Source organism: Myotis lucifugus, unplaced genomic scaffold (assembly GCF_000147115.1).
Source record: "Myotis lucifugus unplaced genomic scaffold, Myoluc2.0 scaffold_121, whole genome shotgun sequence".
Classification (NCBI taxonomy): domain Eukaryota; kingdom Metazoa; phylum Chordata; class Mammalia; order Chiroptera; family Vespertilionidae; genus Myotis; species Myotis lucifugus.
Genome location: NW_005871169.1, coordinates 478,434 through 492,875, shown reverse-complemented (window position 1 = coordinate 492,875; position 14,442 = coordinate 478,434). Strand labels below are relative to the sequence as shown.

The window sequence follows — 14,442 nt, the reverse complement described above, 5'->3', positions numbered from 1 at the left end:
GTCCAGGTAGTATTGCTTTTGGACCCTCCTGCTCTTTCTGATTGTAATGTAATGAATGTGAGGTTAGTTAGGCAAGCCTCCTGTAGGACTCTACACGGGGCAAAGATAGCCCAACACATTTTCACATAATCTTTTTTAATTATTTCATTAGAACGGCAGGAATTAGTCTCAAAAACTATGTGATTTTAAAAATAATGATGCATTCATGTATAGCACTCCAGCCTTTAAGGTAAGCTACTCATCCATATTTCCCCAAAGTAGTAAGTTAAATGTAACAGTATATGTCCCTGTCTTTAGTGCCAATGCCCTGTTAACTGGAAATAATGGTACCATAGCCGCTTTCTGTGTTTGGTTGGATCACAGAGATAGTGAAGACATTGCAGCTGGGAGGTCTCAGAAAGACCGCCATAGAATTGTAGTTGACTCCTGAGTGTTCTTCTCTTTTGACCACTTCAGTAAGCCATTTGTCTCTTGACTTTCCTGAGGCAGGTGTTCCAAAAGTATGCATGAACTCAAATAATATTCCCTCACAAATTGCCTAAAACTTTTTATATTTCCGTGAATTTATATTATTTATGGTGTGTGATGGAGAGATACCTTCCCACTCTCCATTCTTAAGCCTTCTTCACAAAGACAAAGACCAAAGAAGTGATTGGTGCCTAAATACCAACTCAGAATTTCTGTAACGAGAAGCCTTTCCACTGACATGATTAACATGACCTTCTCCTTCCTGGTTCCAGCCAGCAAAGAGTATAACACTGCTGTATCTGGAATGTTCATTATTTCCTCTGCAAGTTTAGGTTTTAGAACATATGTGATGTCAAATCAGGTGTCAGATCATTGAATACCAACAGGACAATGGCATTCAATCCCATAAGAATAGTGGAGTTTAACTTGTAAGGCATTGAAGAACCATTTTTGAGCAGGATTCTTCCTTTGGGAAATGCAATGTGAAGCCTGGATTAAAAGAGGAATATATTTCATAATATTGTCCTTAAAGTTAGAAAGCAAGAATTCAGCATTTAGGGAATTCTTAACTATTAAATAAAGTTGGAGTTAATATATAATAGAGCTATCAGTGAACAATAGCATTAAATTAGTCCAAGTACATAACCTGGTCCATCATTGCATATAATAGAGGCCACACCAATAAAAATATGTCAGACCAAGAACTATAGCATCATCTGGAAATGATAAAATAGGAATGAATATGTAATCCACGAGGGTCTCTCTGGGTTTCAGGGCTCATGACAAGAAAGAAATGACCAGCAACCTAGCATTTCATGTTTCTCTATTCACATAAGTTTTAGATTATTTTGTGTTATGTGAAGGCAGAAAATTCTTCATTTATACAATTTCAGTCACTTGCAGTGATATCACTATTTTTAGTTAGAGAGGAATTCTCTATAACCGTGGCAGATATTGATGTTGAGTGAAAATGATAACTCTTTTGGGGCCTCTTAATACCTTCCGTTTCTTCAGCTCTTATTTTCCCTAGTGCGGAAAATATTTTCTTGAGTTTCTTTCAAGTCTGCATTCTCAGTATGTGCTGAGGGGAAAAAAAGAACTCTGATAATAAGGCACTCGCCCCTCCACCACAGTCTCATGTTTTTTCTCACCTGTGTTGCCCAGCACACTGCCCAGCCTCTCTCCTCCAGCCTTTCTATCACTGGTGAGCAGTTTCTATCACTGGTGAAACTGTGTACAAGCATGTGGGTATATGCAAAAATACACACACAATATTTGCACAAATGCACGTACATGAAAAGTGCCTGTATGTATATCACATAAATTTTTAATCTGTTAGCTCTCTCCTTAAGTTACTGTAGCTTTTCAGCCTTGGCTAGCTGCAGCTATTTACTTTGAAAATAATTATCACTTTCAATTTGGCATTTGTTCTTAGATGCTTGACAGCTTCTTTATTGGATTCAACTTCTGGAAACTTTTAGACAGCCTTTGCTTTGTCTCTTCTGTCAAACTTCTCTTCTCTTTTGGACAAGCTCAACAAGCCCTCCTGACTCATCCACTCCACATGCTCCACACTTCTCTATATGTCCCAGACTTTCCTGTTGTTTTTAGTCCAGAGGTCACATACTATCATCTTTCTAAGAATATTTAAATTAACCAGATATTGCGATTAAAGATCAAAATGATTATCTTAGAGCTCCACCTTAGAGATAAAAATTTTTAAATTAAAAAATTAATGAATATTTTTGTTCTTTATAAAGAAACTTAAGACAGGATAAATATAAAATTAGAATTAAAAATAACTTCAAACCAGGATTTCTTAGGAATTGCACTTAAAAATGATATTTTTCCTCATGGGTTTTTTGTGATATTTTCCATTTTTGTGAATAAAATATCTGCCAGAGACAAACAATTACCGACTTATAACTGATGTATTTTACAATGAGCATTTGCTATTTATATCATTGAGTATGGCAATATTTGGCAAGAGCTTATTTACTCCTCTTTAAAACTATTTTTCCTTTCAACACAGGCAATTCATTTTGCTTTCACTAAACATATTAATCATAAAGATAAAAATCCACCAGGTTATCCTTGGGCAAGTTAGGCTTTTATTGGATTTATATGAAATTCATGAGAACATTTCATTGTATTTCACTGTAAATTAGCAGTATGAAGTAATTTTTATTGCTCTAAGAAAGATATTTCAACTACTGCCCAAATGAAGTGAACAATGAAACTCAACATTCTGTAGGAGGACAAAGAAATAACCAGGATGTCAGAAATTGTAACATGCTTCATAGCACAAAATGAAATAGAATGTGTTAATCAGAGGAATTTTTTGGTTCCAGGGAATGTAAAAGTTAGCTAATAATGCCAGTTCCTACACCTTTTTATCTTGGGTGGGTTTTTTTCCTAAAATATTTTCTTTTTCTCTCTCCTAACATTTATTATAAAACAAAAGGTGGATTTATTTTTGCACAGTTATATATAACTTTGTTTGCAAAAGTGCTTTATGTGAAATCTCATAAACCTTCTAAAACAATTTGTAAAAACCCATAGCATCTATATAAATGAATAACTTTTGTTACTAAATTATAGATTTATATTCACATATATTAGAAAGTTATTTTTAAAGAGCTTTATAGTTTTATTTTTCTGATCTATACTATTTGTTGGTTTATTAAATCAATGGAAATAGTCAATGCATTCTTTATTTTTTGTTACCTTATGTTAATTAATCATAGGAAGTAAAACTATTTTAACCATTAATTATTATTCATCAATTTAAGAAGTGTTTATTGAAGAATATGTCACTGCATTCTGAAAGGGAGGTTAAAAATTTTCCAACTCTGACTTGGAATGTCCAAATACAGTGTGAGAGCACACCTCTAGAATGGGTAAAGGCCGGGTAAAGAGGCTGTTGCCATGACACAACTGACATTTCTTGATGGCCCTAGCATAGCTTTGATTGTGGGGTTTTCCTCTGGCTTCAGAACCACTGTTCTCAAAACTAACTTGCAATACAAACCCCTTGTACTCTAAATCAGATTTCTTAACCTATCTTCTGTTGAAACACATGAGAGCTAATGCTCCTGTGCTTATCACATGACTGGTGCAATACAGGCAAGAGAGCGATGACTTAAAAACAATTTTTAGATGATGGCTATAAATCCACATCCTTACTTTGCACTGGAGAAGCATATTTGGTGAGATACTAGGGAGTCAGCATAATTTTATTGTTGGTACAGCCTTGAAGCAGCTCCAATATAAAGAGTAAATCAATTGCAAACTACAACACTAGATATACTTTATGGTTGATCTCCACAAACTTGAGACTTGTGAGCCATTTGAGAAACATTCCCCTAAATCTGATATAATATATTAAGGTGTGAGTGTGTGTGCGTGTACATGTACGTGTGTGTGTGTGTGTGTGTGTGTGTGTGTGTAAATGCACTAAGCTTTCATAGCAGTGTCTTCTTCCTGCCCCAGAATCAGATCTACACAATACCCTTAATCAAATATAGTCAGAGAAATGTTGCCTTAACACCAATAAAAAACTTTAACTTAAAAATAATGAATTATTTTGTAAAATTAATCTGCGTTTTCTTGGAGTGTCTTTCCTCCTTCATTCTCTGCTTCAGTCACAGTCACTAACATTTCCTAATTCCTTCTCTTTCTTTCTTCCTTTCTATTCTAAGAGTACTCTTTGTGGTATATGAATGACACTCTCAGCACTGAATGTGCTATTTCAGTTTGCTTTCCTGATGTAGTTGCTAGTTTTGTACTTATCATGCTATATGTTCTCCCACAGAATAACTCTCTCATGTAATTGATAAAAGCATACATTTCCAAGGAAGCTAATTAAGGTTAGGACTAATCTGGCATCATTTGCTTGTGGATTCACTGGCCTTTCATCTCAATTCCATTGCTTTTAAATGTTATTTTTTAATTATTGATTTCGATAGAGAAAGAGAGAGGGGGAGAGAGATAGAAACATCAATGATGAAAGAGAATCATCAGTTGGTTGCCCCCTGCACATCCTCTACTGGGGATGGAGCCTGCAATCCTGGCATGTGCCCGGACTGGGAATCAAACCTGACCTCCTGGTTCATGGGTTGATGCTCAACCACTTAGCTACACTGCCTGGGACTCAATTCCATGGCTTTTAAACAACCTGACTAAGCTGCTCACTGAACATAGAAATTACAAAAAGAAAAGCATAAAGCATGCAGTACAGCTAGATTATATGTCAATTATATGTTCTGGGGGATATTGATGCTAAAATTCATATAAAGTATACATTTTATATATGTGTGTGTGTGTATTTATGTTGTATATAATTTTTAGAGAAGTTTTTGTTTTAAAGCAAAATTAAGTGGAATTTCAGAGAGTTCATGTATACCCATCTCCCTCCACACTCAGATTTGGTGTCCAGAAAACACTGCCTCCTCATAGTGCCTTTTTGCTGTGTCCTCAGGAGGCAGAAGGAGCAAGGTAGCTGTCTTCAGCCACTTTTACAAGGTCACTAATCCATTCACGAGGGCTTCATGACGTAATCACTTCCCGAGGGGCCATCCCCAAATATCATGACATGGGGGATGAGGTTTCAACATGGGAAATCTGGGGAGGCACAGACACTCAGCCTATGGCATGGCATGTATCCATGGTTACAGTGTCATACAGAATGACACTGCTCTGGAAATCCTCTGTGCTCTATGTACTCAACTCTTCCTTCCCCTCAGCTCCTGCTAGCCATTGATCATTTTATTCTAGCCACAGTTTTGCCTTTTCTAGAATGTTATATAGACAGAATCAGACAACATGTACCCTTCTTAGATTGACTATTCTCACTTAGTAATATGCATTTAAGGTGGTGCTAAGATTTTTCAGTTTAAAACAGGGAACAATTAATCCTGTTCATTTTTTTTACGGAATTATATAAAAAGATATGACCTATAAGAATTAGGTAACTTCAAGGGTGACACTAAAATATAAATATATTGATATTAAATTTTTGGAAAATTTATTAACTTCTCAAAGAGAGAATATAGAATATGTACTTTCAATTCAAAAGATAAACATAGTTCATCTTCCATGAGTAATCATTTTATTTGAAATGAGAACTGGAGGAAGCTTTTATATTAAAAAAACATCTATATGCAGAACATTCACTAGATAAAACAAGAGACTTAAAAGAAATGTTGAACTTACAGAGAAGTGCTTCCGGCTAAGAGCCTACTTAGACTCCCAGAAGGGTGCAAGTTAATATTCTCTTACGTTAGAAATATTTCAGTGGAAAATTTGAGGAGTGATTCAAGGGAGATTTAATTTAAGACAAGATATATTTTGACTGTTGGATAGTATCTTAGATTGGGTTCCCAGAGAAGTGAACTCTGAGGCAAAGATTTCCATTAGAAGGTTTATTGGAAATTCTCCCAGGAACAAGCCTTGTGAAGTGAAGGAACAGGACTGGGCAGAGGGAGGGTTGAGCTGTGATGCAGGTGCAATAGTGGGACTCAGTGGCTGCCATGGGGAACTCTAGGGCTATAATGGTCCTCATAGTTGTCCCAAATTGAGACATATGGGTTGGGTCATCTTATCCACAATTAACCAGTCAATGAATGGAGCTGTTTTTGTGAGGCAGTGGAACTTAGAGGGAAATTCCTAGAGTTGAACTCATTTGTGAGTTGTCATCTGGTAATTTCCTGGCAGTTGTGAGAATGAACACCTTAATCCTGATGGAAGATGTGCCAGAAGCCAATTCCAGCATGACAGCAGGGCTGAATCTGGAGTGGCTAAAGGCATTTCCTCAAACCTGAAAAGGATGCATTAAATTGATTGCCTGCTGCCAGACAGCTCAGGGCATCTTAATCTACATGTTATTGCCTCCTACTGGCCAAACACCTGAACAGCCGTAGGCAAATTCTTCCAATCTGACAATGGACTCTGTAAATGAAACCTGACCCTTTGATGTGTATATCTCTGCCTTGCCTCAGGACAATTTGTGTTAATAAAAAGCAAGGGGTCCTGAGACAAGGAGATCTTAGTTACTTTAGCTAGGCTCCTTTGACCTCCAAATGCCTTTCAAAATTATGCTTCGTCTCTGGACTCTTTATTAAGTTACGCACAGCCTCTTCTCCAGATTACTGAACCCTTCTTACTGCCGGAACAAGAACCCCAGCAGACGGAATCCACTACTGGCAGTAGAACACAGAATCCTTTATAGACAGTACAAGTGCCTCAGCTTTTTTGTTTAGAAGGGTCTAGAATAAGTGAGTTGTGAGTACCTTTTGGTATAAATGGCTCTGAAATTTGATGACATTGCTACCTCAAAATAAAACTAGATTTAAAATAAAACTAGATTTTCATCACATGCAAAAATGTTCATTCAATTTTTTTAACCCTTGTTTAGTTCAAAAAATAAATATTTAGTGAATAAAATATTTTAGAAAAAAATTAAAAGTAAGGATGTCTGCCCTTCCTTAAATATGAGATGAATCCAACAAAAAGAATGAAGAGAAACTATTTAATTGACCATGGCTTTAAATATATAGTTGTATTTATATATATATATATTGCAAAGCCCGGTTTACTTTCTAAGTTTGAATTTACAATGTTGACATTGGAACACTGCAATATTATATGCTGCTATGCCAGAACTCCTGGGCTGTTACTTGCCTTGAGTTGGAAAACGGTCTGCATTTCCACCTGTAAATCTTCGTCCTTTTAATTTATGTAAGGTTTTTGTATGCGATTCTTTCAGAAATGACAAATTTTGGTTTTCTACTGTCATGTGAGAACATTAGGCCCCAGCAACACGTCATTGTGAGGAAAATAAAAGTGCTGCAGTAAGAAGTGAAAAAAAAATGGTACTAATGTTTCAAAATGTTTACGTCTCCAAATATTAAATATGTTGGTTTTCATGAACAAAGACTCTCTGAGATACCAAATAGATCTCAGATACATAGAGTTTGATCATAGTGTTTGAGTTTAAATGCATTCTGAATATACCACCACCACTGGAGAGGGAGAACTTTCAAATTTCATTTTTAAAATGAATTCACACAACCATCTTTATAGATAAAACAAATAATTCTCATATATTTTATAAATTAAAAGTTTAAAATGTAAAGAACACAAAATAAACTATTTCTGAATTGGTCCCCAATGCTATCTGTTTTTTTCGCTTAATATACTGATGTGCGCATCAACAACTGTCACAGAACAATGTGAATAATAAGAACAGTTTAATGATATTCTAGCAAATTAATACAGCCCTGTATATTTAATTCCACTAATATTCCAGAGAATAATACAGTCCTGAATATTCACATATATTCTCTGACCTCTAGAGAATATATGTGAATATACAGGACTCTGCTTATATTTTAAGTTTTGACTTAGAGTTGCTGCAGAATACTTCCACATAGTAAAAGTTTATCAACTGGCATTGTATCTTTGTACACTCAAATTTTATGGACCTCACTATCCTCATCTGTAAAAACAGAATGTTGTTTCTAGTTTCTTGGGACATATTCCTAGAAGTGGGTCAAATGGCAGTTCCATTTTTAGTATTTTGAGAAAACTCCATATTGTTCTCCACAGTGGCTGCATTCCCACCAGCAGTCTAAGAGGGTTCCTTTTTCTCCACATCCTCGCCAGCACTTGTCATTTGTTGATTTGTTGATGATGGCCATTCTGACAGGTGTGAGATGGTACCGCATTGTCATTTTGATTTGCATCTCTCGGATGATTAGTGACTTTGAGCATGTTTTCATATGTCTCTTGGCTTTCTGAGTGTCCTCTTTCAAAAAGTATCTATTTAGGTCCGTTTCCCATTTTTTGATTGGGTTGTTTATCTTCCTTTTGTTAAGTTGTATGAGTTACCTGTAAATGTTGGAGATTAAACCCTTATCGGTGATAACATTGGCAAATATGTTCTCCCATGCAGTGGGCTTTCTTGTTGTTTTGATTGTTTCTTTTGCTGTACAGAAGCATTTTTATTTTGATGTAGTCCCATTTGTTTATTTTCTCTAGTTTCCATTGCCCTAGGAGCTGTATCAGTGAAGATATTGCTTCAGCATATGTCTGATATTTTGTTGCCTGTGGATTCCTCTAATATTTTTATGGTTTCCCATCTTATGTTTAAGTCCTTTATCCATTTTGAGTTTATGCTGTGTATGGTGTAAGTTGGTGGTCTAGTTTCATTTTTTTGCATGTATCTGTCCAATATTACCAACACCGTTTATTGAAGAGACTGTCTTGACTCCATTGTGTGTTCTTGCCTCCTTTGTCAAATATTAATTAAGCATAGTGGTTTGGGTCAATTTCTGGGTTCTCTATTCTATTCCATTGGTCTATATGTCTGTTCTTGTGCCAGTACCAGGCAGTTTTGAGAACAGTGGCTTTGCAAAGAAACTAGAAACACAAATTGGAAATGGTATATGCACTCCTATGTTTATAGCAGCACAATTTACCATAGCTAAGATTTGGAAACAGCCTAAGTGCCCATCAGCAGATGAGTTTTAAAAAACTGTGGTACATCTACACAATGGAATGCTATGCTGCAGTAAAAAAAGAAGGAATTCTTACCATTTGCAACAGCATGGATTGAACTGGAGAGCATTATACTAAGGCTTAATAAGCAAAATAAGCCAGTCAGAGAAAGATAAATATCACATTATCTCACTCATTTGTGGAATATAATGAACAAAAAAAACTGATGGACAAAAACAGATGCAGAGACAGAGAAGCATCAATCAGACCGTCAAACCTCAGAGGGAAGGTAGGGGAGGGTGGGGGTAAGGGAGAAAGATCAACCAAAGGACTTGTATGCATGTATGTAAGCCTAACCAATGGACACAGACACCAGGGAGGTGAGGATATGAATGGGGGGATGGGGGGGCAATGGGGGGATAAGAACACATATGTAATACCTTAATCAACAAAGAAAATAAAAAGACTTGTTTCTGAGATTTAGATAAGGCAATTTCTCTTAATCATGTTTGTATGTTTTGTGGAGTTCATATAATTCCTAATTGGAAATTAATTGACTTAAATTACCAAAATATTTTATGTTTAATAAAGAATAAATATAGCTGACAATGTTTCAACACTAGACAGAGATATAACTCTCCTAATGCCAAAAGTGACTTGATATGCTCTCTTTTCAGGTCCTGTCACAACACAGCCACCACCTTGTGAAGCTGATCAATTTTCTTGTGTCTACACACTCCAGTGTGTCCCCCTCTCAGGGAAATGTAATGGACAGGAGGATTGCATAGATGGATCGGATGAAATAGATTGTTCTCTCAGCCCTCCTCCTCAGCTCTGCGGTAATAGGGAGTTCCAGTGCTCTACCCACAAGTGTATCCCATCCCTCCTGCTCTGTGATGGAGTGCCTGACTGCCACTTTAATGAAGATGAATCCAGCTGCTGTGAGTCATTTCACTAACTTAATGTGCCAGGGAAGAAATGCTGTTTGGGAATGATCAAGAGAGCTTGACAAATAAAACAAAATTCTCTAGAGTCATACCATGACCATATCATCAATAACATAGTTCTTTGTGTTGTGTTCCTAAACAAAACATATAGCCCTTGTTTAGCATCTCTGGAAGCATTCTATCTGTGTAGTCACATTAATCTCTGTTAAACTTATCTGATTTCCTTTCTTACTCATCTCTGTGTCATTCATATGGGGATGGTCTTATGTATTGGTTAATTTTTTTTAACAAATGTTTATGGAAATGGATTAAAGACATGTAATTATCATTTCTTCCCACCATAAATGTTAATGAAGAGGATCAAGCAAAGCGCTATGGGAAAATATTCATTTCAATGAATATGTGAAGTTAGGGGCTAGACCTGGACAACTACCTGGGCAAATATCATTTCATTAAGAATCTGTGTAAACCCTAAGGATATAGGTTTAATCTCATCCTTGTTACTACCTGTGCAGTCTTGGGAAAGTTATTTGAGTCAGTCTCCTCATTCATATAATACCTACCTTTCAGGGCTGTGAGGATTTGAGAGAATACATGTAAAATCCCAAGCCCTTTTATTTAGCACCTTCTATTTTCATTATAATTAGCCTATGTCAGAAAGGAAAGGAAGAGTTTTAGTTAATTACGCAAAACTTTAAGGTAAGCACATAATTGTGATGGGATCAAAGCACCATTAATATTTTATGTAATTATTTTTATTCGCTTGATCTTATAGTATGTTATTTATACTCTATTTTTGGCAAGGGCTGCAATGATAGAGCTCCATAAACCATATGTTAATGACCACATTTTTTTGAAATAGTAAAAAGCACTTTGGAATGTAACTGTAAGAGGGGAACAATGAAATAAATATAAGGCAATATCAGTGCCCTATTTAGTGTGGGCATCCAGAATTATAGTAACTATTGGAAAAAACTGAAGATGAATGAAGGAAAAGGAAGGCAGCCTTTGAATGCTTAAAGGTTTCAGCCTTAACTGTAAATTTAAAAGTAAAATAAAAAAGGTTTCATCCTTAAATCAGTGAACTTCTTTTCCTGGCTGAAACTTAGAGATTGGTTTTCTATCTCCCTGTTATTAAATACAAGTATATTCTTTCTGTAATAAAGCCAACTTGTCAAGTCTTACAATATTTTCTTAGAGGCAAGGTAAACAAATGGAAATGAATAAAAAAGAAAAAGTCTGGCTAATTACTTATTTCTTTTCCCATCAAGGTTTTATTGTTATTTGGCTGATAGGAATCATAGTAAGTTCAATATAATCATGTGATGTTTGACTTTAAATAGCAATGCTTAGGAAAGTACTGTATCCTTATACTTTTAGAGATTTGTTAGAAATTGGTGTTTGATGAGGTAGCAATATCTGAAGTTCTGCTCCTAAAGGAAAATAAGTCCACATTAGGAATAGACTGCTATCATGAGAGAATTGCTTCTACCCCTCTCTAAAATATTTAAGAGTTCTGACTCTATAGGGTAAATTGTGTGAAAATGAACAATGGACAAAATGCTGGAACAAAATTACAAAATAAAAACATCCAATGATGGAAATTTCCTCCCAAGGCGGAATAATTATTTTTCCTGGGCTTACCTACTGATTTAGAATGATATTTTGTAAACTCACATTCATTCATTCACTTGTTCACAAACTGTCAATAGGAACACAATTTATGCCACTTATTGTATTGGACATTTATGGTTCATGTGTATTTGGCATTGTACAGTCCAGTTTATAGACACTTCTTATATTACTGAAGGGGACTGGTAAGTGATAGTTGGGAATTTCATGCGATAAGTTTTGTGAGAGAGATAGATACAGGGTTATTGAATATATAGGCAACTCTAACTATGGTGCTAGGGAGTCGGTAAACTTTAAAAAGAGCCAAATTTGGAAAGACAAGTAGTCATTGGGCAAATAGAGATCCTTAATTCCAGTGAAGAATGTTCCAAGAATAGTGAAAAGGTTCTTTGAAGCACATTTCATATAACTAGAGTAATTTGCGGTGGGAACTGTATAAATAAGTCTGGAGAGGCAAGCAAGGACTCAATCTTGAAGAGGCCTCCCCATCATGCCAGGGCTACCCAACCCTTTAAGTAGCGTGTGGAATGTACTGAAGCAAGGAAGAGGACTGCTTAGGAAATGTTGTAGTCAAAATATAAAGGCATTGGTTAAATAATGGTGTGTGGCAAAGATAGGAATAGATTTAAGAGACATTCAGGTGAAGAGGAAGAGAAAATAATCAAGAATAGTTTCTAAGTTTCGGATTTAGGCACCAGGACAACTGATCTACCATTTCCTGAACTGGGGAAAATAGGAAGAGAAGGACTTGTTACGGTAAGGTGGTGGCTTCATTTTTAAGCATGTTACATCTGTGGTATCTGGGGCACATCCACAGAAATATTCAGAAAGTATTTAGAAATGAATATCTGGAGCTCTGGAAAGAGATAAAGCAAGATCTATACAGATACATGGCCATCAACATATGATGGTTAAAACTGTGATGTAGATGAGATAATAAAGAGTAAAAAGAGAAAGTGGCAGACAAAATCCTAAGGAACATCTAAAATACAGTTAAGGAAACCAAGCATTAAAAGACACTGAGATGAGGACATAGACACCTCAGGACAATAAAAAGAGATTGATGATCTGACAATAAAAAGCTGTAATTATCAGAGTGTCCTCAGGTTGGAATGTTTTGTAGAGATTAGGCCTAAAACATATCTAGGCTGGGAAAAGCAAAAGGTGGTTTCAATCTATTTACCAAGATTTCAAGATTTCATCAGATGTTACATCATTAATATTCTGTCAATAAATAGATGGTTCGTTGATACTATATAATTTGAGAATATTTTAATAAAGCGCTTATTTATTAGGGAAATATTATGCATAGGGAAACCAAACAGGATAGGCAGAATAGGGGCTTTTATCAACACACCAAAGCATGTAAGAGGAAGAAACAGTTGTATGAATCTGGAGTCAAAGAGGTCCATTAAGAAAAGTTGTGGTGCCTGAGCTGGTTTGGCTCAGTGGATAGACTGTCGGCCTGTGGACTGAAGGGTCCTGGTTTGATTCCGGTCAAGGGCATATGCCCAGGTTGTGGGCTCAGCCACCAGTAGGGGGTGTGTAGCAGGCAGCCAATCAGTGATTCTCTCTCATCATTGATGTTTCTATTTCTCTCTCCCTCTCCCTTCCTCTCTCAAATCAATAAAAATGTATTTTTAAAAAAGTTGTGGTATTTGGTTAAAGGGTAATTTCACAGTCACTTCCCTTATATTAGTCTCCTGCTGGTGCTACCCATTTGCCATACCTTAACAAAAGTTAAACCTAATCAAAATCTAAAGGACAAAGGAACTTGTTAATGTGTCCTTATAGTTTAGTCTCCCAGAGCCTAAAGCAGTGGTTCTCAACTTCTGGCCCTTTAAATACAGTTCCTCATGTTATGACCCAACCATAAAATTATTTTCGTTGCTACTTCATAACTGTAATGTTGCTACTGTTATGAATCGTAATGTAAATATCTGATATGCAGGATGGTCTTAGGTGACCCCTGTGAAAGGGTCGTTCGACCACCAAAGGGGTCGAGACCCACAGGTTGAGAACCGCTGGCCTAGAGCAAGAAGAGGAGGTAGAGAATGACTCAGAAGAGGAAATGGAAGCTATCCATCAATGATAAACACAGCTGTGGAAAACATGTAGGGAAGTGGATGATTTACCTATTTTCTAACTTTAATTTGTCCCAGTAGAAGTTGATATGTCCCAGTAAGTTGAATACCACTTACCGAACACTTGGAATGGGTCATGCTCCTAAGATTTGTAGGTCAACATTTATAATCAGTATTTTTATTATCAGCCTTTAAATATGTTACTTATGAACTTAATGTCCTATGGTAATTCTCAATAATAGTATAAAGATCATCTTCATCATGTGACATCTCCCCTTCTTACATATGTGTTCCTTAGTTTATTCAACATAAAAATGATGGTGATTAAGTCTTCTTTGCAGAGGTATTGGGGGATTAAATGAATTAATATGCTAAAGTACATAAATACACAAATAAATTATTATCCTTTTCCCATTAAATTATTTTTATCATTTTATTTAAAATTATTTAAACTGCTAAGATATTTCAATAAGAGTAGTGGTTGGATTTAATTCCAGAATAAAGTAAATGTCCACCCTGCTCTGTGATAAGTTTATTTGTGCTTTGAAGGGTTGTAGCCTTCATCTTCAAGGCCCAAGGACCATGGTTATTCTGCTGTTAGAAATGTTGATTGGCTGTATACATGACTTTTTAGTTTAATACTGAATGGATACACATAGTCATACATGCTTTACTTAGGGTTTATTTTTTATGCAGCAATTATAATTTATAACAGGAATTTTGCTTTAGGGAAGTAATGCCAATGAAATATTCATGAATTGTTTATCTTTAATGTATCATCTACCTGAGTACCTGCGTGAATGAGCTGAAAG

General features: G+C 35.9%; 1 protein-coding gene across 1 annotated transcript in view; it reads left to right on the top strand.

Moving 5' to 3' along the window:
• Nucleotides 1-14,442, top strand: part of MALRD1 (MAM and LDL receptor class A domain containing 1) — a 496,818-nt gene that overhangs the window by 400,542 nt on the left and 81,834 nt on the right. The window contains exon 26 of the mRNA XM_023758060.1: nucleotides 9,645-9,908. Coding sequence (XP_023613828.1) covers nucleotides 9,645-9,908 — 264 coding nt within the window. The remainder of the gene's footprint in view (nucleotides 1-9,644; nucleotides 9,909-14,442) is intronic.